Genomic DNA, 27364 nt, shown 5'->3' on the forward strand with positions numbered 1-27364 from the left:
CTCTTTAGCCGCTAAATGCTCCAGTATGTTCACCAGCGTTGTCTGTCTGCTGTTTGGTTCCGGCCAGGAGTGTACAGGGGGTGTATTTGAGCTTTTTTACTGAAAGGATGATAAAGTAAAGTCATGTACCAGTAAAGCTGTGGTTCTGGAGAAGCAAAATAGATGCATTAGAGAGATGCATTAAAGCTCCACAGAGCTGAGATGAACTGCAGAGTCAGTGGATTTGTCACTACAAGCAACCAATTCCACCTTACATGTAGTGAATTATCTAAGAATATTGATCAGTCCAGACTTTAAGTTTTACCCTGTTTTTTAACCTGTTAATTTGTTTGTCAGATACCAGGACCAACCATAGACTGTTTGGATATTTTGATGATGATCTGGATACTTTTCACCATTAGAGAATATTTTTTAGCCATAATGCAAACAGCAAACAGAAACTACTGGAGATGAAGACTTGGCTCTAAATTCAAAGAGCATGTTTACAGGGTCAGGACATTGTCTAACTTAAAAAGATATTGATATCTTTAGATGTTGCAGCAACCTGGAGATTTTTCTTCCATATGCATTTAATGTGCCACGATTTAAAACCATTAATGCATAAAAAAAAAATGCATAGAGAAGACATTCACTCTGCGTATCAGAAATAAAGGAGGGCGTACTCAGACCCTGGCCCTTTCTTATGAATGCAGGTGTGTGAATCTCATGATGAGCCACTGAAGGTGCAGAGCACTGGGAGACGAAGCAGCAAAAACAACTTCAAAATTTCTGCTGTAACTAAATGCTCTCACAGTCCAGCCAACTTGAAGAAATGCCACAGAGAGATGTGACCTGCATTGATTGAACAGTATCCATAGCAACAAGCATCATCAGGTGTCTATGTATACAGAAGTAGGTCGCTCACATCCTGTCTTTAATATTTTATAGCTGTGATTTAAAGCTTTTTAAGCCAAACTCCTAATGGAGGAACAGAGTTCTTACTGTTATAAGAGCTGAACAAAGCACAGAAAGAAAGCACAATTGTCACACTCCACCTTTACAGATACAGGAGTGGATGTAGGAAGAGAAGAGTGAATTTACATCAGCCTGTGGGCAAAGAGAGAGAAGGAAGGAGGCTGAAGAGGAAAAAACAAGATTCAAACTAACTCCTCCCTGCCTGCTTTTCCTTCACATGTCTTTCCTCCATTTTCTCCCCATTTCCTTCACCTCTATCCCCCGTATAAATTCCTTCCTCTCTCCTTACATCTCCACCTCCTCCTCCTCTCTCTGTGTCTCTCTTCTACAGGGGCTTGGAGACATTTTACATTTACAACACATTACACAGTCTGAGATGATGAGAGCGCTGTGTACCTGTCAGTCTTGATACAGTGCTGATCCTGCCTCCAGGTGAGGAGGAGACTTAACACACACACACACACACACACACACACACACACACACACACACACACACACACACACACACACACACACACACACACACACAGTATCACACACATGCACACACACTCACCTGTCAGCCCAATTTCACATCAAACAGATGTACACACACAGACACACATGCTTTTTTTGCTCTCTGTGTGTCTAAGTGTTGCTGTTAGCTTGCTAACACATGGACACTCGAGTAAGAACATGCAGTCCACCACAGAGGATCATGGGAAATGGGTAGAGGGTCTTTATGTCCAAACTCCTCTCTTCGGGTGCAGCTCAGATGAACCCCGCTTGCCTTTAAAACCATTTTCCCATTTTTGCTGGCACTTTTTTTTTTAACACTGTCCATAAAAACTTTGCAGTCCAACTAAAAGATCATCTTTAAGCCTTCAGATGCAGGGTTAAATTCTGTCTTCACAAGCATTCACCCTGCCCAAGTGTCCATGAGCATGGGCGTATAACTACCAGCTCTGGAGCTGCTGCTTCCTCCATTTGTTTCCAGTGTGACGCATATTAACACTTGTAAAGGGCAAAGGATTCTGTGGAGAAACCCTAAAACACTGTTCATATATCGGAGCTTTTCTGCCTACATTATTACTTTCAGATTCCTCCACAGGTTATACTGTCCACACTGAAACCTTACAACAACTGTACGAATATATAACTGCTTTCTATTGCACATGCTCCAGCTGCTTGAGCCAGCACCTTTCATGCTTATTTTGCTGCTCAACTTTCTGCCATTTTCACACAGTTGCTCCGTCAAGTAATTCTGTAAGTTTAGCTGAAGCATGGATGGCACTGCAGTGAGATGTTTAAAAAAAAGTTAGTGCAGAAGAAAACTTACTTGTTGAAAGGTAAAGTTAAATCAACTTAAGCTTTCTTTTCCTTTCCTTTCTCAACACACTGGTTTGCACAGTTGTAAGAGAAAGGCATGAAGAGAAATTTTTAAATTCCAGTTGTAAAAACATAATTTGGCGTTTTCAGTGCTCACACAGTAGCATTGCATAATTATAGATTATTCAGTGGTTCTGATTTCTGTTTGAAAACTGATTTTGACACTGAAAATCTAAATAATTGATGGTCATGATGTTGATAGCGTACATGAGCTCCATGAGCTTTGAGAAGCAGGTGTAGCTTCATCACAAGCATACTGCTTTAAGCCTTCTAAAGACAGTAATGGTGAAAGCCTTGCTGTACTGAACACACTGATGCTGTACATGCTGCCGTTTTCCCCTCTACCCTTTCTTCCTTTCCCCCTGTCAGTAGGGAGGGTAACAGCCAGGTGGTCCCATCCCCATAGGCATGATTGCGAGATAGTTGGAGGGCACGTAGCCTCTCTGACCCCCTTTCACCTGCACCAGGCTCCATTCAGGGTTCCCTCGTTTGTCGTGGTGCTCTAGGACACGGACTTGCTCACCAGCCCGAACAGAAACTTCATGGTTTCCTCTTGCTGTGAAGTCATAGGCCGCCAACACCTGTAAGAGAGGATACTGAGTCAAACACAAAAGTAAAAGTCTGCGGCCATGTCAGCTACTTGGGAGGCAGAAAACAAAATGATGTGTAGAACAACTTTGTTACGCCTACTTTCTCACTGAGTAGGCTTGAGGTTGGCGTCACAGGAAAGATCATGATGTTAACTAACTCAAGAGGATTTATCCTCTGTAAAGTGGCCATGTTCAGACATCTCAGACTTTATCAGGCTTTGCTCTGCGTTGTCAAACTTTAACTGTACTTTGAGCTGAAGGCAAACGCTAGCATGTTAGCATATCTAATATATAACACTGAGCAATTAGCATGTGATGTTTGTACATTAGTTAGCAAGCTAATACATACACTTAGAGTGTTATCATGCATACAGTTACCATAGAAAATTGGATATTAGCTTGTTAGCAGGCATACACAGCATTTTAACGTGTACAGTTAATGTTCATGTTGTGTTAAAGTTGGAACTATAGATAAATTCAATATGAATTATGTATTGAATTTCAGAAGAATCATTTTGTATGAATCATTGTTCTTTGAATTTCTGTTGTATGAATGAATGATGTTGTAATTAAAAATGTATCTAATTAATGATTGAAGTTAATGTCATACACAAGTTTGCTCTCATGTAATGCATAACATTGGAAGCTAACCGCTTTGAACTCTTGATTTTGCCTATAGCCGTAATTTAAATGATATGATTTTATGATAAATTATGTTTTTAACAATACTGTCCAACCTAGTTGGTGTGGTGACAAGCAAACATTTAGCATGCTATATTAGCTCATTTTCAGAGTACAGGTGAATGTGAAATTCATCACACATGACTTCAGGAAATGGCCAAGCAGGAGACAATCCACACACACAGGTACGAATGCAAACTCACACAGACACACTAACACAAATTATTGTTATATTCCCTGAAAAGGTTAGGCCCGGTAGTTATATTTTAATAAATCCCATCTCATCTTCACACACACACACACACACACACACACACACATACACACAAAGAATGAAGGCTTCCTAATGAGGCCTGTGTTGGTATGACAGAGTGCTCCTGCAGCGCTAATAGCTGGGTTTAGCCGGCTGCTCAGTGTCATTATCAAACCCTTCACCTCAGCTCACCTCTCAGCTACGACATTAACTCTGGCTTGACGGTCTACACCAATTAGCATTTAATTAGCATTTTGCCGGGCAGAGACAGGAAGGAGAGAAAATAAAATAAAAAAAACTGTAAAGTGACCATGACTGTCAGATGCAGTGTGATTCATGTTACCGTTGCCAGGCAGATATTTGCTGCAGTTAGGTTTGTAGTGGAAATGAAAGCATCTAGAGGAGTGTAAAACAGCTAATCAGCACCTCTTTGTGATACTATATGGTCATAACTGAGACTACCTGTGTATCTATAGAAGCCAGACTATAATTTATTAATATTGATAATGTTTTTCAGTATGTTTGCCAGCAGAAACAACTCTGCTGTTTCCAGGATTTTGGACAGAAATCGGAGGAAATTAGAGATTTAATTACCTTCAGAGGTGAAACAATTGTTTGCTTAAAGGCAAGGGAGCTCCTCACAACTGAATGTATCAGACATAAAAGTGTAAATAACTCTTGAGGAAATTATGATGAAAAAACTGTAAGAAATGGGATGGAATAGATTAACATTTTTAACAGACAAGGCTACATCCTCTGCTTTCTTGAAGCAGGTCAAACCTCAAACACACTACAGGTTTGTCATTGTATATATCAATTTTTTATTTTTTTGGTGCCAACATGCTATGTTTTGGTCAGTTTCTTGCATTAACAAGTAAGTTTTCTTGTTTTAAAGGAGCTATTTGTAAATTTTGCTATTGCTACATACCCAACTTTAACATCAACAGCCATTTACTTAACAGTCTAGAAGAAACTTCATTCCTTTACACAGTAAGAGCTGTCACCAGCAGTAGAAAGCAACACCAAAGTTAACTGTTGTTTCTATCACTTGGTTTCTTCTACTGAAGTTAGCATGCTAACCAGCTAGCCCTGGCCCATTTCATAACAGCAAGTCACTGCAGCCTGCAGTCTACTCAGAAGACGTAGCACTGCTCAGAGGGCAAATTGTAACCGCTTGTCTTTAAAATGCAACTATGGTTGAAGGCTCAAGTGACAATAACTACCCCCTGCTCCCAACAAGAAACCAAGCTTGGCAGCAGAGAAAACTTACAAACAGCTCCTTTAATAGGAGCATTTTCACATTTTTTCATCTTATTATGACACTTTTCTCATTTATTTATTAACACCTGACAATTACTTATGTAATTAATTATCTATTCAAAACTAGAAACCCTTGTTATGGAGAGCCAAAGTGAAACCGGGTTCTGTTCCAGAAGTAAAAAACCTCATTTTAAAATCATTTTCTAACTACACTAATAACTACAAGTAAAATACAGCCTTCGAACAGTTCAGGATGGCAGTGCTTTGAAAAATTATCTAATATCGATGTTCTGTGTTTTTAAAGCCCATCCCAGCTCACATTGACTGAGTGGTAGAGGACAGACATTAACAGTATACAATCACATTCACACTTTTGCTCTGACTTGTGACAGAGTTGCGGTTGAGACAAAGTTGCAGTCTAAACAAAAATGGCACCTTAATGCCACAGCTACACCTTCCTGTCTTTAAAGGGTGACAGCCATAAATCGTTTCAATTTCCCTCAGCTGCTAAAAAAAGAACGATATTGTCAATCTTCTGATAACCTCAATTTTCTGGCAGCAGAAAATAGTGGTTTAGTGTGGATGAAAGCACAGAAAGAAGTGAAAAATATGCTCTTTTTTTTTTTTTTTTTTTTTAAATTCATCTGCTAGAGTGAGGACACGGCCTGATGTGTGTATGTTTTGTATATGAGCAGACTCAGGGTCATGGACGGGGAGGGGCAGGGGTGTGAGAAACCGCCTCTATAAAAGGTCAGTGGAGCAATCACTCACTTTAACAGGCAATGTGGAGACATGTCTTTCTCACACAGACACACACACGCAGACACACACACACAAAATGCCAAATGCAATCCCGCTTCTCATGCTCTCATCTAAATCTCCCTCTCCCTCTCTCTCGTACACACCCACATAAACCATCACAAATTTACAAGCCATGACACCACCTCTCACACTCCCATGTGTTGCCAATGTAAATCAATCGTACAGCATACACAGCACACACACGCGCGCGCGCGCACACACACACACGCACGCTTTATCTCACCCTTCAGTCGCATAAATTAACTCTCAACCTTTCACACAGTAACCCACTTACAAGGTTAAACAGCTAATAATGGACCTTTCCATTTATAGCACACACACACACACACACACCAGGATGCTGTCTTACAGATATGTACACACACATGAATGCATATGGGTGGATACACAAGGATTCTCTGTCCCTCTCTTTTGCCACATGTACATACACGCAAACATACAGACAGACACACACACACACCAATGGCAGATCAGGAAATGAATACGCACATTTTGGAGTCTAATCTCAGATATTTTACACCCATAACAGGAAGCTAAGGTCCATGTCACAGTCAGTCTAATTCTCATATACGGCCCCTCTAAATTTGAGAGTCTTAACATTTCTGTATAAACGAGGAGCACTCAAGCTGCCTGCTGATGTATTAAACACAAAGATGCACTTAAACAAGATAACTGGTGCTTTAATTTAATATTTCTGTTATAACTTGTGTTCTGTGATATTTCATTTTATTGTGCATCTTCAAGCATCAAGGAGCTCTGTAAATTTGTGCAGCAGGTGCTCCACCCTGTGAGGAGGAGCCTGTGTAGTTAGTGTATCGTCAGTTAGTTAATCACCTGGAAGCAAGGCTGGCTCATGACTGTCAGTGGCCGGCTCTCTGGGGTGTAGGAGTGTCTCCTGATTTCCGTCATGCCCTCTGGCAGGTTCAGGTGTGGCGAAGGAGGCGGGTCCTCTGCTGGCTGATGATAGCGAATCAGCTTTGCGGAAGGAACGTAGCCTCTTCTGCCTGCATGCACAACATACACAGATGACAAAGTTATGATTTTTCTTTTCATAGTTTACTTTTGCATTATTTACTCAGTAACACCAGAATACAATTTATAATTAATATCTAAAACACAATTTAACAAACTTAACTTCTAAACATTCAGTCCAATATGATAAAGATCAACAGCTAACATTTAATGTCTACTGACAATAGCTGACATTTTCAAGCCAATTCCATTTTCAGAATAAACAACACACCTAAAACATTGCAATCTATCAGTCGTTGCCTAGTACACTAACCTTTAAGAAATACTACATGTAATTGTTTTATTGATGGTTTATAGCCATAACAGCAATCGACCACAAGATGGAGGCAATGAGCTGCATTGAGGAAAAATAGTTTTTGTTTTTTTTTCCAACACCAACATCATGTTTGGTCTTTCTCTTCTGACCTCTTTGTTCCTCATTTGCACAGTAGAAAACCACCACCAGATATAGTTCTATCTCCCCATATGTAATTGTACATAATTACGATAATTATATCCAGCAGATACAATGCTCTTTTACTCTACTCGATGGTCAAGATCACAATGTAAATCCTCCGCATTTCATCTAGCCATCATTGATCACAACAGCAGTATTGTTCCAAAACCAAAATTACAGCTTGTGTTCAATGCAGTTCATTCTCTGTGATCATCTGTACAGAGTGAACCTATGTGTGCCAAAACATTTGTGTTACCTCCTGCATCAACCAGCCATCTCCGTTTGTCTCCACGGCTGTCGGCCTCACTGATAATGGCCACCAGCTCTCCTTTGGCCAGGCTCAGGTCCAGGTCCCGGGTGCCCACAATGGTCCCTATCACCTGGTAGATCTTTCCAGAGCCATGCTTATCTGTTAGCTGCTTCAGACGGCGCTGAGAGGATGGACTCAGAGGCTGAAAGGCAGAGGAGAATGGAGAGTGAAATGTGATGAAACTGATAAATAGACCTGACAAAGGCAAAAAGGACAAAATGGACCTGAGCAGAATAGAAAATGGTCAATGTAGAAACATAGAAGAAATAAATCTGCTTACAGGTTAAACCAACGTACTCCACTTCAACAGGTATGTTTAATTATCTAATCATCAAACTTAGATGTGTTTAAGACGACAGACATGTTTAAGACAACAAACAGGGTTAAGGATAAGGGTTATATTTCTTACTGGTGACTGTTGATATGGAGTTTATTTCTATTCAGAGACTTAACACAACTTTAAGAAAATTATTTTCTTTGTAGAAAATACTTAGTTTCACTTTCTACCTATAAACAGAAATCTTTTTCTCATTTAAATTAGAGAAGATTTTGTTGCTGACCAATCAGAGTTCAACTTCACTCCTTCACATTTGTAATGTAAATGCTTTTTTGAAAGAGATGTTGATAGGACACATCTGAAAACAAAGTGATTTCACTCTGAATGACAGGTTAGAGAAATATTTCAAATATTTCCTGTCACTGAATATGTGACATGAAGTGATTAAGAAAGTTGCAGAGCAGGAAGAACATTCGGAATCCTTATTGTCTGTAACTGATTCATGATTACACATGAATGACGTACAGCTGCATATGTGAATCACTATGATGACTTGGCACATCATCGCCTGCTGTAAGTTTTATTTTTGTAAACTCAAGCAAAACCTGACATGACTGTGCCACCTGCTCTTTCAGTGGGTTATTCATGCATGTTGCCTGGCAGGTTTGAGGAATGTGACACTGTTACAAAAAAGCTGATAGGTTGCCGAGCAGGAAAGAGAGGCGGCTCTGACAAACATTAAAAAAATGTTGTGTGTTTATCCAAATTATTTCAAGAAAAACTAATTCTGATTGACAGGTCTGGAGGCCATTTGGAGATTAGTCTTTGAGGCGTCTGTTCATGAGCTGTTGTTTTCTAGCATAGCTAAATAGAGATGTAGACAGGTGGTTGTGGTCAGAGGAGTTAATTAAGACATACATTATCTACTGAGACAGGATGGTTAAACTCCCTATACTTTATCGTTTTTTGGGTTTTTTTTTTAAGTTTATTGTCATAGGGGAAGTAGGTGTCTCTTGTTTTTACTATGGAACTTATAGTGTTGTGTAAAGGTATTGTGCAGTGCTAACACTAATCAAACAGCTCATGTTTCTTGTCACCTGTTGTGTTCTGTGAATAAAGGAAACTTGACAGTGATGGTGGCCAACGACAGTTTGTCTTGCTGACTGTTGTTTTAGTCTTTCTGTTTGTTTACAATCTGTTGATCACAAAGTATGTCTATTACATTTTATCTATCTTGGATTTGTAGATTTAGATCAGGTGCTGGTTGCACAAAACACCTGAAGACACTTAAGGTATAATTTCTCCTTAGCTGAGGGAGTTACTTAAAGGTGTTGCACAGAATCTTCTTAAAAGGCAAAAAGTTGAGGCATTTACAGCAGTGCAAGAGATTTTGCATCAGTACAATTCTACTGTTTCCATGGAAACTATTTGTTTGAACCTGTGATGCCTGATACCTTTCGAGAAGCTGGTAACATTAAATAAACTGTTATCTCCTGTGTATGTATCCTCCTGTGGTTTTGATGGGAGCTTCACCAGAGAGTAAGAGCGTTTAAACTCTGTGAGTGATCCAGCACGCTGCTGATCTGCAGACATGAAACACCTCGACTATAACTGACCACAAAGATCATGTGGCAGCGAAAAGTAGAGGGATCTCACTCTAGATGGTCAGACAAATCATAAACTGACTGCCAGTGAAAGCTGTAATGTAAAATCAATTCCTCATCATTGCAAACACTCCTCTTGGGTTCATTTTCTTCATTTACTGCCATAAACTCGGCCACGTTGTAGTTAAGACAGAGACAGAGGTACCTTTAGTTTTTTTAGTTTGGTCACTAACGTCTTTTGTGCAACAGATAACTGACTTTAAGTGATTCCTTAGATATAAGATTAAGATAGGGAGAAAACCTTAAATACTTCAGTGAAAATTTTTAGGAAATCTTAAGGAGAAGACTTAAGGTGTTTTGTACAATAAGCCTCTGGCAGTTTTACAGTGATAATCAAGTAAATGTTCTTGGTCAACAACCCAGCAGAGTAGGTGTAACACAACAGCACTATTTCAACTCCAACCTGGACAACAGGTGCATTGAGTGTGTCCTCCACACTTCGACACAGAGTCTCAAGCCTCTTTGCCCCGTCTAACACTGCAGACTCCGCCCACTCCCAGAACACACCATGGCTGAGAGAGCTGTGAGGCAGCTGGAAAAAGAGAGAGATGAAACAGAGAGAAAGAAACAAAATAAGCATGAGGAGTCTATTTAACCTTTAAAGTCACAGATGTTTATATCCTGATTAGTAGTAGAGCAGTAGAGTTCTCAATCTCACTAAAAAAAGGAACACCCAACTAACTTTTCAAGGAAGGTTGAGCACTGTCTTGGAAAAACACACTCACTACAACCTGGTGTTAAAAATATTCTGCTCTAATATATCCATGCAGGGTCTCAGTGGATGAAATACCACACATGTGTGAGTACAGGATCATCTACCTGTTGTGCAAAGCTCTGGAACAGTTGTTCCATGTCTGAGGCGAGGTCTTTATGCAGACAGCTAAACGTCCCCAACATGCTCCAGATCATCTGCAGAGCTATACCGTTGAAGCGAGGAAGCTCGTTAAGGAGCAAAGTATTGATTGTCCTGAGAGGAGAAGAGAGAAAGAGAGAGGAGAGGTTTACATGTGAACTGAAGCCAGTGGTAAACTAGACATCACTGCAAAAGACTGGATTGGATTAAATCATGTTCAACCCTTTCATTAGAGGTGCTCTGCAAGCTCAAATTCAATTTTAACATCATGTCCAAAGTGTGTAGTTGTGTAGACGGTGATGACTCAGAGGAGGACACAGTAAAAATAGTGTGTGGTTTTTACACTGACTATGACTGGCTGGACTGTGTCATTTGACTGTGTGGCTTCTTCATAATTGCGTAAATGTTGTGTTTTGAGAAAGGAAGGTGTGGTCATTTCTGGCTACAACCAATTTATAAATTACTACCTGTTTTTGACATTTAAAAATTATTTTGTGCTTGGTTTAATTTATTTATAATTTAAAGTTAAAACTTAAAAAAAACTTCCCTGCAGAACATGAAAATAACCTTTTCTTTAGAGCCATCTGATGAGCGTTCAGGGTGAGGAGATCACTAAGAAAAGTTCAGGTTCTCAGCTCCAGCATGGACATATGTACTCCCTCCCTCTGTGGACTGACCCTGTGACCCTCAATCATGTGACAGTTTCAGAGCTCAGATCTCTGTCTCTCTACCTGTACGTGTTGGCCACAGCCTGTTCCTCGTAGCTCAGATTAGATTTGGCTTCTATCACTTCGTAGTCGAGCAGCTTGTCCAGTCTCTTCCTGATCAGGTTCCTCGGGCCCACCAGGAGGTCACGGAGTGCACATAGTGGCTTGTGAATCAACGTCCTCATCCTCTTATCCTGTATGCAGGGATGAACAGTGTGATTACAGTCATCAGAACAACATTAGAAAAGTTCTGTGTTGCTGTCCCAGTGGGCAGTATTTAAACGATTTTACACATTACAATCAAGATAAATGAATATATAAATATCTAGATCTAGAGTCAACTAGAAGCTTTGTATTCACATCTAACACTTGTTTGCCCTAAAGTCTCTCAGTGAGATCTTGGATATTTGTGCAGGAAAACAGGACAGTAAACAACACCAGAGGAAAGCAGTGAGAAAAGGAAGGTGGGACTGAAAGTACAGCTCTTGCTTCAGCATGTGGGTTTAGTGATTTATTTGAGGGCTACTCCCACCACTGGTATCTGGATAAGAGTGTCGGGTAGACTCACAAATGTAGGAAGAATCCACTGCCGGAGCGCTGTAGTGATCTCCTTGTAGCAGATAGGTGCCTTCTCTCCATCCATATCAAAGTCAAACTCCTCTGTTTTGCAGGCCAGGAACCCCTGCACACCAACAAAGAAGAAGGAGCTGTCAGACCCTGCTCAGGTGTCTGACTTCTGGGAGGCTAATTTTGATTAATGAAAAGATCATGGGATTAGTGAATTCACCAGTATTTCACTTTTTTTCTTAGTTTTCAAGGGACAAAAAAGTTGCAACGTCGAAATTAGAGGTTGTTAAAATATGTTACTTTATAAATATACAAGAAAGCCAACTGTCAGTATCCCCAGGAAGTGGATAACTAGGTGGACCTGGCAAAAATAACCAACTTTCTATTCATAAGAAAATGTGAAAGAAAAAAGGGCTACAGTGCTGATTCCTGCTGGTTAGGAGAAAAGAGGAAAAAACAGATTCCACAGAGGATCATTTTAGAGTGGAAAGGTACACAGTAACTCATGTGTTTGACCTCAGGGACTTGAGGAGTGTCTGAGTTTACACAGCGTGACTCATAAACACAATGTTAAAGAATAATTTTTTTAGTTATGTTCCAGTTCTCCATTTGCAACAAGTGACCACAAAGTCACAGTCTTTGAAATAGCTGCTGAAATTTGAATGGTGTGGAATGATACTCAAGATATTCGCGGATTTTCTACAGGAACCTAAAACATGTTGTTTGTGGTACTCACAGTAAAATAGTGCTGAAAGAAAATATGTACATGTAAAATTCATCCTTAAGCATCCAGGACATGTACATGTTCCTCTTGCATGTGATACTGATTTTCTCATTTGAAAAAAGACATTTTGTAAATTATCCAATTAAACAACGCTGACAAATACATCCTGTCTCCTCCTGAGACAGGTCTCAAACTACAGCACTGAAGTCAGTTGGTGTTGAATCATATGATTCATTAAAAATGTTGGAACATCTTTTAACAGGTTCACCACCAAAGAAAAATACAGTTACTAGGTTTTAAATGCATTATCAATGAGTTATCAGAACCTAGGACATTCGCAGCTTACCTGCAGGTGGTGCAGGTATGTCTCCACATTCTCAAGGAGCTCCAGGATCCCATGCTCCAGAACATAAAAGAAGCCCTCCAGGGCGTCAAACTCCTCATCGACCAGCTACAACAGGAAGCACAGGGAGACATATCCTGCATGACTGTAACATGTGGAATATGTGATATGTGTAATGTGAACACAAAATCATAATCCAAATGTTTCAAAGCACTGGAGTCACCCGTTTCTCTTGTTGTATTGGTCATATAAGCCATAGAAACACAGTCAAGGGGGTATTATAAAATTAGCTAAATGCTAATATACTGCAGTACCAAGAGAAAACTGAATATTCTTGAGTTGCATAATAACAGTTTTCTTTATGTACAGTAGCCATCAGTTCATCTGGATTAGCACCTGTGGGATAATAATAATACATTGTTAGGAGCCTGTGATTTTAAAGCCTACCTATACCAGACCTCAGACTCCCTGTAAACACTTCTACATCAGTGCGTTTTGTCAACATGGTTTTTCTTTCCCATTCTCCTTCAAGCTTTGCTGCTTATCAACACAACTATCATGACTCATTATTTATAATGCACACATGGTTAAGGTGCCTCCTGCCCACTGCAACCTCTGAAACAGTGGTTTCAATTGCTGCAATGCACCTTGAACCCTCAGTGACAATCAATGGCTTTAAATGTCAGGTGAATGCAAAGCTTTTTGAAATGTAAAAGTCAGATCCTTTTATATATCCTGCACATATGTAACCAGACTGCAACCTAAACTTGAGAAATGAAAAAAAGATCAAAAGGCAAAGTGGGAAAAGTAACGATCAAAATGACAGGTGACATGTGAGGATGATCAAGGTAGGTGTAACCATGTTGAAGCACAGTGCAGCAGACCAGAGTAAACAGCAGGTTTAATAACAGCTGTATGTTTTCTCTGCAGGTTAATCATTAACTGTTGCGCCGCAGCCACAGGGAGTGTGTGTACTGGGTGGGTATTTATGAGGACCAGAGGAGTTTAGGGTATACTGTGAGCATCCTGAAGTGTCACTGTAATGTGTTGCTTCATTTATCTTTATGGGTTAGGTTTGTCTCTCTGAACTCCAAACATGGGGCAGTGATTGGTGAGAGTCAGTCACAGATCAGCATCTTGTGTTGTTCAAGGACACTTCGACAGAGAGTGTGTTATTTTAAACCAGGGCTATAAAACTTCTGTCCTACCTTAGGTGCTATTCCAGTCTCGTGTTTGATTTGCTGGCTGAGCCTCGCTGTCTTCTTGGCGATGCTGTGGGAGTTGAGGCGGTTGATCTTGTCCTTGATGGTTAGGGTTTCTGTCTTCTTGTATTTGTCAGCTATAAAACACAAGGAACAATTAGTATAGAGACAAGTTTATGTTTATATGTGTTAGTAGTTAACGGTCTTGGCAGAAGCCCGTCTTACCAACTTCTCTGAAGCGTTTGTACTCATTGATCCGACAGTTTAAGGCAATAGAGGTGTGAGCAGTCTGCTCCAGGAGCGCATAAGCTGGGTGAGCTCGGTCGGTGTGTTTCTGGATGGTCTGCAGGAGGAGGGGGTAGCGAGCAATCCGCTGCACTGGCATCACCAGGAAGAAACTCAGAGAAGTGGCATTTACTTCAGGCCTGGAGAGAGGAATGGCAACAGTCAGCATTCAGATGACTTCAGGACCAATTTCTGTTTCTCAAAATTTGAATCAACACAAAGTTTGGTCCCAGTGTGAAGACACAGCAAATGATATAAACCCACGCTGAGGCCTTGATGACTCTGACAATCTCATTCCAGAGCCCCTCCTTCTGTTTGTAGCTGTTCTCCACCACTGTAACACTGTTGTAGTTGGCCAAGTATTCCTTATAGGCTGCCTCAATGTCTGCGGAAAGGCTGAGGAATGAATCACCTGTCAGAAAGGAAAAACATATTTACATATAGAAATCATGCTCAGTGCACAATGCAGAGGTAAAGTATAATTCCATTTTCCTTTGTGCAAATAGTAGCTAATCATATCAAATTACATGTAATACACTAATATATAGAAGACATTTCTAGGTATACAGCCTTTTAAACTCTACTAACAACCACAGAGACCTTGCTGAGATTGGAAATAACCCCAGTGAACTCATTTACATTCTCATAGGACTGTGAAAACCACATGGGGCAACAAGACGTGAAGATTTTATGAATTTCCTGTCAACAAGTGTGATCACAGTAATTTATCTAGATAAAAGAATACCTCTTTGAAACAAGCAACAATCTCACCACTTCCTGTTGGAAGTCAACAGAGACAACCCCTGTTGATAATATTAGAGTTTAGGGGATGATACTGCTTAACTGAGATACCGACGTGATATTAAGTGTGAAGTTAGAGCCCTTACAGAGTGTCTCCAGGAAGAGAGGATCTCCAGGCTGAACCTGCTTCTGGTCCAACAAGCTGAGGAGTCGACTCGACACGTCGATCACCTCCTCGATGTAGAGAAACATGCTGTCCAGGTTCGCTAGAGGAGGCTGAGGTGGGTAGGCAGACAGAAAGATGCACATGTAAATCAATTCAATGTATCACAGCAAAGCACTGTCCAATCACAGACAAGAATCATGTCAAAAATACTACAGAAAACATACAAACCCCTGAACCATAGCAAATCTTGCATAATTACTTAATTACTTAATTGCATCATATTATATGTAGCATATATTTACAGTACGTGTGTGTGTGTGTGTGTGTGTGTGTGTGTGTGTGTGTGTGTGTGTGTCTGCTCCCTCTGTGCATGAGAAATGCTAATGCACAGCTGATAAAGATCCATTTTGTTTTGCTCCATTCTATTCTAATGAGAGAGCAGTGGGAACACTAACTGGAGAGAATGAACAATCTGCACATTACAACAGAAAACAAACCAGCGACTCTCCTGTCTCACAATGGCTTCATTTATCTGAACGTATTCTCTTTCTCTGTCCAGCCCTCCTCCTCTCTGCTGCTTCTGTCAGTCTTTCTCCATCTGCCCGTCCCCCATTTATCATAATCCTTCACCAAAATTTTGTTGTCTTTTTCTCCTTCGTCTGTTTTTTTATTTCCCCACATCTGCGTTTTATCTTTTGATTTTGAAAATTGGAAAAATGCCACATAAAACAGAGAGATCTCTTTTTTAATATCTATTTAATCCACCAGTTTCTCTCCTTCCCTTAACAGTTCATCAACCCATAATTTAGCCTGTCTATTCCTTCTTTCTATTTTTAATTCATTCTCTTTTCCCTCATCCAGTGTTCCCTCTGTGTGTCACATTTTCACGCCAAACCACAGCTCAGTCCTTGCAGCCCATAAAGCCTGATTCCATTATGTGTTACGAGGCCTCATTTTATTACCACAGCGATAATAAATGATTATTGAACAGTAATAAGCAATACCTCAGCTGTAATGAAAAGCTAACGATGATAAACCATCAAGCAGCCTCAGCCATAACAGTACATCTGGATGCTGCAGTGTCAAGTCAACATGTAGTGACTTTCTGATTAAAGGCACAATCAAAAGGGTTGTTCTATCATTAACAATCAAAGCAAAGACATACACACAATATAGGGACTAACACTGAACAAAAACATATGGTAGTAATGTTACTTGAGGATTTTAAACTTTAGGTTACATGAGACTGAGCTTGTTTTTGTGTCAGTTAATCTTGACCTGCAGCTTCTTTCTTAACCAAATTGTACTGTAAATGTTTTTGCTGTACAGTTACATGTATTTGCACCTTGGAGCAGTAACATGCATTGCTCATGGGCAATGTGACGGTGGTTTCTGGGGTGAGACAAGTAAGAATATGGCTGCAACTAACAATTGTTTTCATAATCAATTGATCTGCCAGTTATTTTCTTGATTGAACTGATTATTTTGTCCATAAAATATAAATAGTGAGTGTAAATAGTCAAAAAAGGCGATGGCTTTGTTTCATCTGACGACGGCCTTAAAACCCAAAAATATTCTGTTCACTGTCACGTATAAAAGAGAAAAACATCAAATCCTCACAGGTGAGAAGCTGGAAATACTAAACATTTGACTAAAACTATTAATTGATTATCAAAATAGTTGCTGCTTAATTAGTCTTAGCATGTGTCAATCTCCTCCTTCCTTGTTCGCATCCAACAGCAACACATTTAGCTTTGAATCCTAATAACAGTCCACAAAGACACTGTATGAAAATATTGGCAATTTTACATGTGTGCTCCAATGTTGTACATTCAAATACAGACAATCTTGATCTTGCAAATCAGCACAGTAGCAGTTAAGACACTTGTGAGGTAAAATTTAAGAAATGCCTCAATGAAAAAATGCAAAAAGTCTAGGCTTTAGAAAAATGCAGTAAAATATTTAAATAAAAAAATATTCTATTATTTTGGAATAAAATGATTTCCATTATTTTATTAGCCAACCATTCCGTAGACAGCAAATCCTCAAAGGGTAAAACGTGATTCTTTCAGACAAAATGAGCTATCTAATTTAGCTCACTTTGGGCTCACTAGATTTGAGATTCTTTTTTTTTTTTCCTACTATTTTCTGATAGTATGTAGATAAACAGAAAACAATAACTGACAGATTAATGACAAAGAAAACCAGGAGTCCTAATAATTTTGCTCTGAAAATCCTACCAACACTGCATACACACCTGTAGCTTCTGCAGGTTGCTCCTGATGGTCACAGTGCTGACCTGCAGCAGCCGAAGATAATTCCTCTCAGACTGGACCAGCTCCTCGATGGCCAGCTGCTGCCTCTGGGCCTCTCTCTCTTTAGCTGCTGCTTCCTCCTCTTCAGACTTCTTTTTGGCCTCTTCAGCCTCCTGTGCTAACCTCTCCTCTGATATTGAGCTCTCCTCTGTGAAACTATCCTGCGAGGAAAGTCTGGAGCTCACAGTGGAAGCGTTTGAATCTGCAAGTTCAGGGATCTCATCTGGTGGTTCAACAAACACAGATACATCTGACTCCTCCTCTGTACTGAACATCTCCTCTCCAAAGTCTTTACTCTCTGTGGTTCCATCCTCCTCCTGGAGCTTCTCCTTCATCAGATCTTTCTTGGTGACTTTCTTCACAGCTCCGAGCGGAGACAGTGCAGATGAGGCCGGTTTAGGGAGAGCCAGCGTGAAGGAGGAGGGCTGAGGCCTCCTGGGCACCTCCATGATGAGGATCACTGTCAAAGAGAAACAGTGCTTAGACACTGTGTTGATATGTTTACATTTATATTAGTACTGAAACAGGGTTTGTGTCTTCTTTACAGTACTTGTTAAAGCATCTCTATCTGCTAAACCTTAAAATCTTAAATTCCTCCAGTATTGATTGACACAATCAGTGTTTAGGGGACAGAGTCACATTTTCGTATTTCAATCTGGCCCAGATGGACCACAGTGAACATATGATATAACTGGATCTGAAGGTTGAAAGACCTGATTTTAATAATCAAACCTAAATTTTTTTCAAAATAGGAAACACATCAGAATCATCTCATCAAAATCAGTTTTCACAATGTGTAGAAAACAACTGGACAAGACAACATGCAACAGTTAGCAGAGCTGAATTACTGCAAACATTAACTTGTTATAGGTCCTCTGCCTGTATGTCTCCTGTGTTAGCACAGTTGTGTTGTCCCAGCAGTGTCAGAGACATGTCAAACATGCAACATTTAACATGACTATGCTACATCTCTATGAGTGTTCTGCACAGCTCTGAAACACAGATAGTAGGAGCATGATACATGGGAACTGTGGTGCATGCTTGCATGTGGTTACATGAACAACCTTTTCCCTTTTCATTTTAAGGGTCAATTTGCAACATCATTGTATTATGAAGAGAGTTATTGTCACTCAAATTCAATTTCTATCATCTCCCCTTTAACAGCAGTGAGAGATGAATTCAAGACAAGTTTTTCTAAACATCTGGTGCTGGGTAAGTCCTCTATTGGAAAATTCCTAGGATTTCAAAGTCGATAACGCAACATTCCTGCATTTGATTTCAGGCTTATCACTTGGAAGTAAAGGGCAAAAAACAGCAGCAGTGAGCAGTCGTTCCAAAGAGCAAGAGGCAAAAAAAAGGACAAAAAAAGCAAGCAAGCAAATATTACCACTGATGTTAACCATATTAATCTGGCCTTTATAGCTGCATCAACCAACACACAGAAGCACAGCTGCTGATGCACCGACTTTGCTGACATTGTTTACTGCACACAAACATGCAGCGAGGGGAGATGCATTGTCATGGATCCTCTGAGCTGGAACACCACATGTCCAACCCACCAGGAGGCTGGCAAGCTGCTTACAGAGCCACTAATGCTGCCACTGCTGTGAAAATTAGCCATTACATGGTTCTGCTGAACAGCCGTGTGTGGCTTTAAAGGATACACTCTAATGACAGTTTTATTTTTGACTCTGTGATTGAATTATAGACTCTGTGTGAGGAGCTACTCAGGACGGCACTGATGACATCAGCCAGACGACTGAGGGCTCGTTCCGCGCATCATAGTCCAGCCAAAACAGTCTGATCCTGTATCTGATAACGTGATGCACCAGTGCACAGAACTGTTTAGTCTCAGATGTGCTGCGTGTGTGTTACTGTCTTTGAATTGAATGTAAGACCCTGCTGTTCCTAAGCTGTGAGTCACTGAGCATTTATGACACTTCACATGATAATATGAGTGTTCCTGCAACAATGTCACGCAGACAAATTCCTTTACAATTGTAACTGATAATGTCCACATTTTGACTTTTGTTGAGACTTTTTGTTCAGAGAGGTATGACTGTGTTGACTGACTTTCGAAATGTTTGTATTCTGATTTAATACTTATCATATTTGTACATTTGATTTCATTTTATTCTGTTTCATTAAATACACACTCAGTTGCCAGTTTATTAGCGCACCTAGCTGAAATTATTGCTGTCTAATACAACAGTCCTGCATTCATTACTACTGTCATAAAAGTTCAAATGTTCAGTTCTCATTTTAGACAGGCTCAACTTTATTGAAGGTTTGCAGTGCTGTTAAACTTTAGACTAAGAGGTGTTTCTAATATACACAAGGGCAGAGTTCAGGCTGGCAATTCAAAATATATGAAATTGCCACGTCTGAAACCTTCTAACCTGTTAAAATGTTATAATCCCCTATTCATTCTTCTGTTTATTATGATTATCTACATGGCTACACTGCTTTACATTGGATTTTTTTTAGGTGTAGAACAACTACACGTATATTACTATAAAAGTAGGTTACTGTGACTGTTGTCATTTATTTTGATCTGATCCTACCTCACAGATTTATCTTTCCCCTCCAACTACAGGTTTAGGGGCTGACAGCATATAGTGACCCAGACTTGAGGATAGATGAGATTTAATAATCAAAAACGGTACAAAGGGCTGGCATTAAATACCTGCTCGATCAGACAGTTCCTTATTTCAATCAAAATTTTGTCTGTTCTAAACTTATTTGTTTATGCGAAGGTCTTGACAGGCTGCTTGTGTTTCGACAGAATTCAACATCTGAAAGCGTCTTTTCTCACAGAAAAACCAGCTTGCGGAAAAACAGGTTTATAACTCTAAATGTAAGGCATTTGTAAGAGCTTTTTTAGTATGGTGAAAGAAACTCAAATCTGCACTACCTATAAGCTGTTTCTTGTCGAACACACAGCAAGATGGATGATGATGATGAATGAGACATAAAAACTTTCTTTACGTCCCAAAACAAGTTTGTCACCGCTCCAGGTTATGATATCTGCTGCCCACAAGCTAAACCAAAACCACAGCCAACTGGCCCCCATCTGAACAACAACAATGTGTCTGAGAGTGACATTAAAACACATCATTAAAAAACATTTACCTGAGATCAGGCTGTTGTTACCTTGTGCAGAATCCCTGATTCAGCTGCAATGCAGCTCGAGCTCCACTCTCTCGCTGCTCTGTCCCGACTGAAGCAGAAATCTGCTGCAGAGGAGACACTGCTGCATGGAAAACACAGACACAGACACACACACGCTGGTGTAACTTTCTCCAGTGACTCACACACACCAGGCTGCTGCTGGGCCTCATGTGGCAGGAGTGTTCCAGTGTGTATTCACAAGTGTGTGTGTGTGTGTGAGAGGAAAACACAGTGCATAAGTGTGTGAGGAAAGGGGGGGATGGGAGTGGTAAGGAGGGTGGGCTGTCTGTTTTGTAGAGGAAAAACAGGGGAGGGGGGAGGAAAGGGTGGCCACACTCACACTCACACTCACACTCACACACACACACACAAACACGCACGCACTCATGCTGCTGAATAAGCTGATTGACTGCAGCAGCTGGTGGGAGAGGGAAGCGGCACTCACCCAGGCAAAGGCCGATTGGCTGACAAGGCTTCCAAGCAGAAAGAAGGACCAATCAGCCGCGCCTTGAGAGGCCTCATGGAACACTAGATGGACCAATGAAGACAGAGCGTTGAAGTGATTGAAGTTTTCCTCTCACAGGAAACAAAAGCACAGCGGGACATACCATCCTCTTGCAATTGAAAAGGGATTCTCTGGATTTACTGGTAGAAGGTAACAAAAAGAGATTTGTAGCTCAGGCCTTTGGATATATTTCATCTGGACATAAAAGGTTTATGCAGGTTGTGTCCAAAGTTTATTTCAAACAGTTAAACAAACTAAATAAACTGTGCACTCACTGAGCAGCAACTGGTTACTAGTGGAAATGTATTTAAATAAAAGTTAAGAGGTCCATTAAATGAGGAACTACAGCATAACCATTGACTTTCATCTAATACTAAAGGGGGACTTCACCCAAAGTCCCCCCTGAAGGTATCAAGCTGTGCTAACAGATTATGTTTTATTTGGTGTTAATTTGAGACAGCTGTCACAACACAATAAAAGAGAACAGAAACAAGCTTGTGGTGTTAAAAGAATAAAAAAATATAAGTAACTTAGGCACAGCAATGTGCTAATTAAAGACTAATGACAGCATGCTTATCTGCTAGTCTACATCAGCAATCTTAGTGTAAACTGTTAAACTGCATGCTGACATTTGCTAATAAGCACCAAACACAGCATCACAGTTATTATAACTCATCCTGAGCACATTTGTAGGTAATCCATCTAATAGTTGTTGAGATGTTTCACACACAAAAACTGCCAACCTAGTAGCGTTTTAAGATAAGTTAGAATATCTGTACAAAATTAGACATTTAGATATTTCACTGGATAAGTGAAAACCTAAATCACCAAAGTCATTAGGGTTCATCCTCTGTGCACCATGAACATCTGTAACGAATGTCACGGCAGTCCATCCAGCTGTTATCAAATCATTTCACTAAAATCCCAAAGTGTCAACCTGCTGGTAGCACTAGAGGAAAAGCCAGTAGAAAGTCACTAATGTCAGTAAACCCATGAATGTCATCAAATATTTAATTTATGGTTTGGCTCAACACCACAAGATCAAGTTGTCATCTCTCACAGACTTTATGTAAACTGTTCTTCAACACAGAAAATCTGTCGTTTGATACGGTGCAGACAGGTGGTGATGATGCAAATCCAAAAAAAATAACAGGGTGGAGATTTACCGACAGAGCAGACATTCTTCCATTTCGATCATTGTCATGTACCACTACACTTGTTTTATTTAAAGAGGAAGATATCAACACTGGTCTTGTGTATTTTCCTGGGATGGTTAATTCTGTTTTGTGGTTTATATGTATTTTGGAGTTTGGCCTATCTGGGGACAGGAAATGCAAATAAGCTTTGGCTGTTAATGCTGTGCTGTGGTATGTGGCACTGGTTCATGTGTATTCTTGTACCTATCCAAATAACATCATATAAAATGATAGATGAATGAATATCCTGTTTTATAGACAATGCGTGAACTAAAATTTTATTGTTTGTAACCACAACCATTTTATTATTTTCATTTACGATATATTCACCATTTCTTCTCAAAAACAATAGTGAACCAAACGTACAGACTCAAATGGCCATCTGAGTATGTGCCTATGAGAGTAATTAGAATATGATGTTAGCATGAATCAAGCCTAAGACAAAGAAGGAATTCTTTGCAGGGAGGCAGGAAGGCAGCCGCTAATCTGGTTTATCAGGGAGGAATGCTGCAGGACTGGATTCTTTCATCAGCTGACTTTCGTTCATTTCATAACAAGTTAAGGTGTCTTGCACAAGTTTAAGGGTTTACAAAGTGACATTACGCTTCTGGTATCCAACTCCCATCAGTGATCTATGACAGTGAACATTTTTCTCAGAGCTAAAAACCTGCCTTTCCAAAAAGAAAAACAGCTCCATTCCTAGAAAGCATAACTCTGCCACAGCTACACAAACTTCTGCAGCTGTTACACTTTTTGTTATGGGAAACAGAGCTAAACCGATAAATCACTCAAGCCCATATTATCTTATTGCAGATATATTGATATTGAGGTATATGTTGGATGACAGGTTACAGTATATTGCAGTACAGAACTGCCAAAGTAGGTTTGTGGTAATTTAGAAAGAGTGTCATCATTAAATAGTTCATCCAGCAGAGAGAGAGAGAGAGATGCTGACCAAGAACCACAACATCCTCAGCTGGAGTCATTCCAAGGACCTTTGTTGCACGTTATTCCTCTATCTCTCGCTCTCTCTCTCTTTGGCTTCATTTCCTGTCATTGTCACACTGTTGACTATAAATAAAACCAAAAGATGTCCTTGATTGAGAAAATAATAAAAGGAATAATGATAAGCAACTCAACCTGGGATGCTTTTTGTTTAGACTTAAGATTTTGCTCATGTCTTTGGACTGAATTCTGACTGCAAATATTCTTCAAAAACAACAAGGATCTCAGATTTTGATTCAACCCTTCCTCTGGGTGAAAACATGAAAAACACGAAAACATGATTTGTTATTCAGTCTAGAAAGACGGGTGTGCTTTTCTATAAATGAGTGCAGTTGTAAAGATTTTACTTAACACACGCCATGCTAAGCACTCCTTGGAAAGGATAGATGATGACTGGGTAAAAAGTCTAAATGTAGAAACAAGTTTACTGTAATTGCAGGGTTGGACTAGTTCCTGGCTATGGCACATAAATACTTGACATAAAGACAGCTCAAACTTAGAGGTATGCTAAAAACACACTATTGAATGACAGTGTTTGATATCAGAGATGGTACACTTTGGTAAATCAGGGATGCAAAAAAGTCAAGATCAATATGACCCTCCACAGACTTACTCAGATCACTTCTGTAAAAAGCTCCTCTTGATTCCGCATCAGTACGTACAGTGCTGTACAGTGCTGAACTGGAAGTTACCAAGTCTATCAACAACATATATTGAGGTCTTCCTGCTGCAGGCTAAAAGAAAAGCAGCTGAGGAAACATAACAAAGCTGAAAATGAAAGTAGCGATGATTGCATCCTGTCTGTTTAGTCAGCAATAAATACCCTCAACCTCACATTCTCAGGGTGCCGCAGGATTACTGACAATGACTGAGGAGCTATTTTAGGTTGACTGTGTGTGACAGCAGATTAAGGGTGTGATCACACCTTTACATTCTCTCATCTGGTTTGTATTGTATGTCGCTGAGCCACAAGATGCTTGTTTACTGGTATTTTTTGCAATCTTATATCACACTGTACAATAAATATTGGCAGCAGACACTGATGAAGAAATTACAGTCCGGTGAATGTAAATATGTAAAAGGCAGCAACCTGATGACAGTGAGTTTATTCTACTGCGTGCTGGAGAATGAGCAACATCCACTAGCTAACCCTGATTTCAAAGAAGTATTGACACACACCCCAACAGAAATAGACTGAAGAAAGGCAGAAAAGAAGGACAGATACAAGACTTATAACTAGGTAATCATCATATATGCAAGTAAGTTATGTAAGAAAAAAATCAACACAACTCATGTGACTCCAACTTGTTTGTTTTGCCACATCAGAATCAAACTAATTAGATATTTGTTTCTTTTTTCAACTCAAGAGTCTTAATGCATGGCCTGTGAACTGAAGATGACAAAGAAGGTACAGCTATATCAAATAGCATGTTGCCCCTGAATGATGTTCAGAAATAGCAGTATTACCTACATGTCTTAGGTTTCTTCTCTTGATATAGCTCCACTCAGGACTCCAGAGGAGGAAGAAGGAGAGAGAAACATCCTGGTAACCTTGGCTTCCTTATCACAGGGAGAACTGAAATAAACACAATCAGATAGACTAAACATCGTTTTACACATCAGTGTGTTTATCTCTCCGTCTGTCTCTGCCTGGAATAAACAACCAGCCATCTCTCATGCAGCTGACCTTCCTGTCTGCCCCGTTTAATTGAGAAAATCTGTCAGCTTCATTCATCACATAGCTTCTCATGACACACAGAGTTCAGATAACACGGCATGAAGATCACTAACTGTACATTAAAGTAGATTTTGGAGACTGGAAATACATGTTCGGGGTTGACTACACACAATTGCATTGAACTATGTTTCTACATGGTATCATTGATAAGTACACATTTGAGACACATGTGTGAGAAATGTGTTCACATATCTAAGCTCCATCTGCAACAGGTGGACACATACATCTAACCCAGTTTAAGGTGTCATTGACAAATGTCTTCTGCAATAAACACTGCTTTAGTTAAGTGTCTCAAAACCAAACTGCCCGTTTTAATTTCATCACATTAGAATGACGTTATCTTTTAGGGCAACGAGGAACAGCGGCAGCACAGCATCCCTGTTTTGATTTCATTGTGAGTGAGAGGAGATGTGGGCGGAAATCCAATTAGGATGATATTGTGATTTCCTTTTCACGCCTTCTCAAACATCTTTACATCTTTACTCGGCATACATGTCTGCTGGAGGACCTCAAACCAACCGGAGGCCGTTAGCAAACCGCCGCGGAGCCGGCTGCGAAAAAGCCAAAACCCTCGATTGATTTAAGGTGAGAAGGTGACGCCTGCTTGTTTTTGTGTTTGGATGAACAGAAAGACAGAGAAATGCCATGAAGTGTTTACCTTTCTGTTCCCGTCCTCCCATTGCGCAGTCAGCCCCGCCGTGGTGTCCTCCGCTCTCCGTGTTGTGACATTTCAACTCCCGTTCACCTGTTGGCGGCGAGCAACCTGTCGACGTCACGATGATGACAATCCAACACGACGACCGGTCACTGCCTTACAAAATAAAAGCCATGCGGAAGTTACCATATCCACATTTTCAGAGTAAAAGCCGAGAGAGAATTATGCTGCCTATCAATTCAATAATAAAAAAAAAAAAAACACGCTCTGTTTAACTACAGTTTAGGTACTTTAGGTACTAATTATTCTATTCCTCTACATTTCAGAGAGAAATATCTTACTTTTCACTCTACAACGCTGATTTAGTTGCCAGATACTCTTCAGATTAAGGCATATTATGTTCTTGAAAAGTTCAATGCAAACTACCAAACACAGCCTATATTAAGATGTAAAACAAAATAGCTAAACCCTGACAGTATTAAATGTTGCTTACATGTAAATCCACCAGGAAAAACTTAAAGTGTAAATGATAAATATAAGTCTCGAGGTGCATTTTGCTGGTAATACTTTTGTTCTTTTACTTTAAAAGTGTGAAAACAGATATTTTTACTGTACTTGCAACGGAGGATGTTTATGCTGTGTTATTGCTCCCACTAGAAGGAGAAAACGTAGTGTAGTGTGACGCTTTGAGAGGAAGGCTGGTGGATCTGTCTGTGATAGCAGCCTGATGAACAGACGCTGTATATTCACATTATAATTCATTACCTCTTGTTAACAGTATATTTCATGTGTGCTGAGGAATATCAGGAAATTGTATTGCAGTGTATGAAGATCGGTTTTCTGTTGCTGCCTCAGCCTGTGATCCGTTTCATGTGCTGCTGCAAATCAATAAAACAGCAACTCTTTGAATTTGTGCTTTCATGACTTAAACTATACTAGACAAGATAAATCCACCTCATGAAATATCAGGGTATGGGTTGCACGCAGGAAAGCGGGGGACAGCTTGATCCCACAGCACCACCTGGTGGTTGAAGCACTGTGGCATTTTGCCACCAAAGGATTTCCACAGCCTCTGGACGGTGACTGAGCGGGCAGATGTTCAGCATGTTGGACACACGATCCACCGACTGGATATGTGGCTGAAAGAATATGACGGTGAGTGCAGACAGAGGAATAACAGCATATGACTCATTGATTGGTAGAGTAGCATATTTACTTTGCTGCACTGAAGAAATTTGTTTTTTATTGGTTTTAAATCTTAATACGTAATATCTGGGTTGTATAAGCAGCAAAAGGCAATTTATATAAGGGAAACACAAGGTAATTGTTAGCCTTCAATAACAGTATTTGTGATCGTTTTAATTCCAACATCACAAAGGTGATGTTTCCTAATAAGCCCAAGCCTAAACTGTATTGTTTTCAGTATTACGAGCAGTATTGCCATCTTCCTGGTCAGGTTTTCAGAGAAATGGGTATTATGTCACCTAGAACATTAAACCTTTGAAGAATATCAAGTCTAAGAACACAGAGAAAGATTTAGCT

General features: G+C 40.0%; 1 protein-coding gene across 12 annotated transcripts; it reads right to left on the reverse strand.

Moving 5' to 3' along the window:
- Positions 1-404: 404 nt before the first annotated feature.
- arhgef37 (Rho guanine nucleotide exchange factor (GEF) 37) lies at positions 405-25951 on the reverse strand. Of its 12 annotated transcripts, XM_071457490.1 has the most exons (18): positions 25826-25951; positions 24901-25005; positions 24043-24178; positions 21169-21368; positions 20706-20805; positions 17495-18012; positions 15218-15347; positions 14595-14742; positions 14271-14470; positions 14052-14182; positions 12847-12951; positions 11778-11891; positions 11234-11403; positions 10469-10616; positions 10053-10181; positions 7655-7850; positions 6765-6934; positions 405-2905 (listed from the first exon to the last, which is right to left on the reverse strand). In XM_071457490.1, the coding sequence occupies exons 6-18, from the start codon at positions 17999-18001 to the stop codon at positions 2690-2692; spliced, it is 2364 nt and encodes a 787-aa protein (XP_071313591.1). In that variant the 5' UTR covers positions 18002-18012; positions 20706-20805; positions 21169-21368; positions 24043-24178; positions 24901-25005; positions 25826-25951; the 3' UTR covers positions 405-2689. The 12 variants fall into 12 exon arrangements, with proteins under 12 accessions (XP_071313591.1, XP_071313594.1, XP_071313588.1 ...); XM_071457493.1 differs by lacking the exon at positions 24043-24178 and having other exon boundaries at positions 20706-20802; positions 21169-21251; XM_071457487.1 differs by lacking the exon at positions 24043-24178 and having other exon boundaries at positions 21169-21251.
- Positions 25952-27364: the final 1413 nt, after the last annotated feature.

The sequence above is a fragment of the Trachinotus anak genome, unplaced genomic scaffold (genome assembly GCF_046630095.1).
Source record: "Trachinotus anak isolate AG129_WGS33_773 ecotype Australia unplaced genomic scaffold, CSIRO_AGI_Tana_v1 ptg000021l, whole genome shotgun sequence".
Taxonomy (NCBI): domain Eukaryota; kingdom Metazoa; phylum Chordata; class Actinopteri; order Carangiformes; family Carangidae; genus Trachinotus; species Trachinotus anak.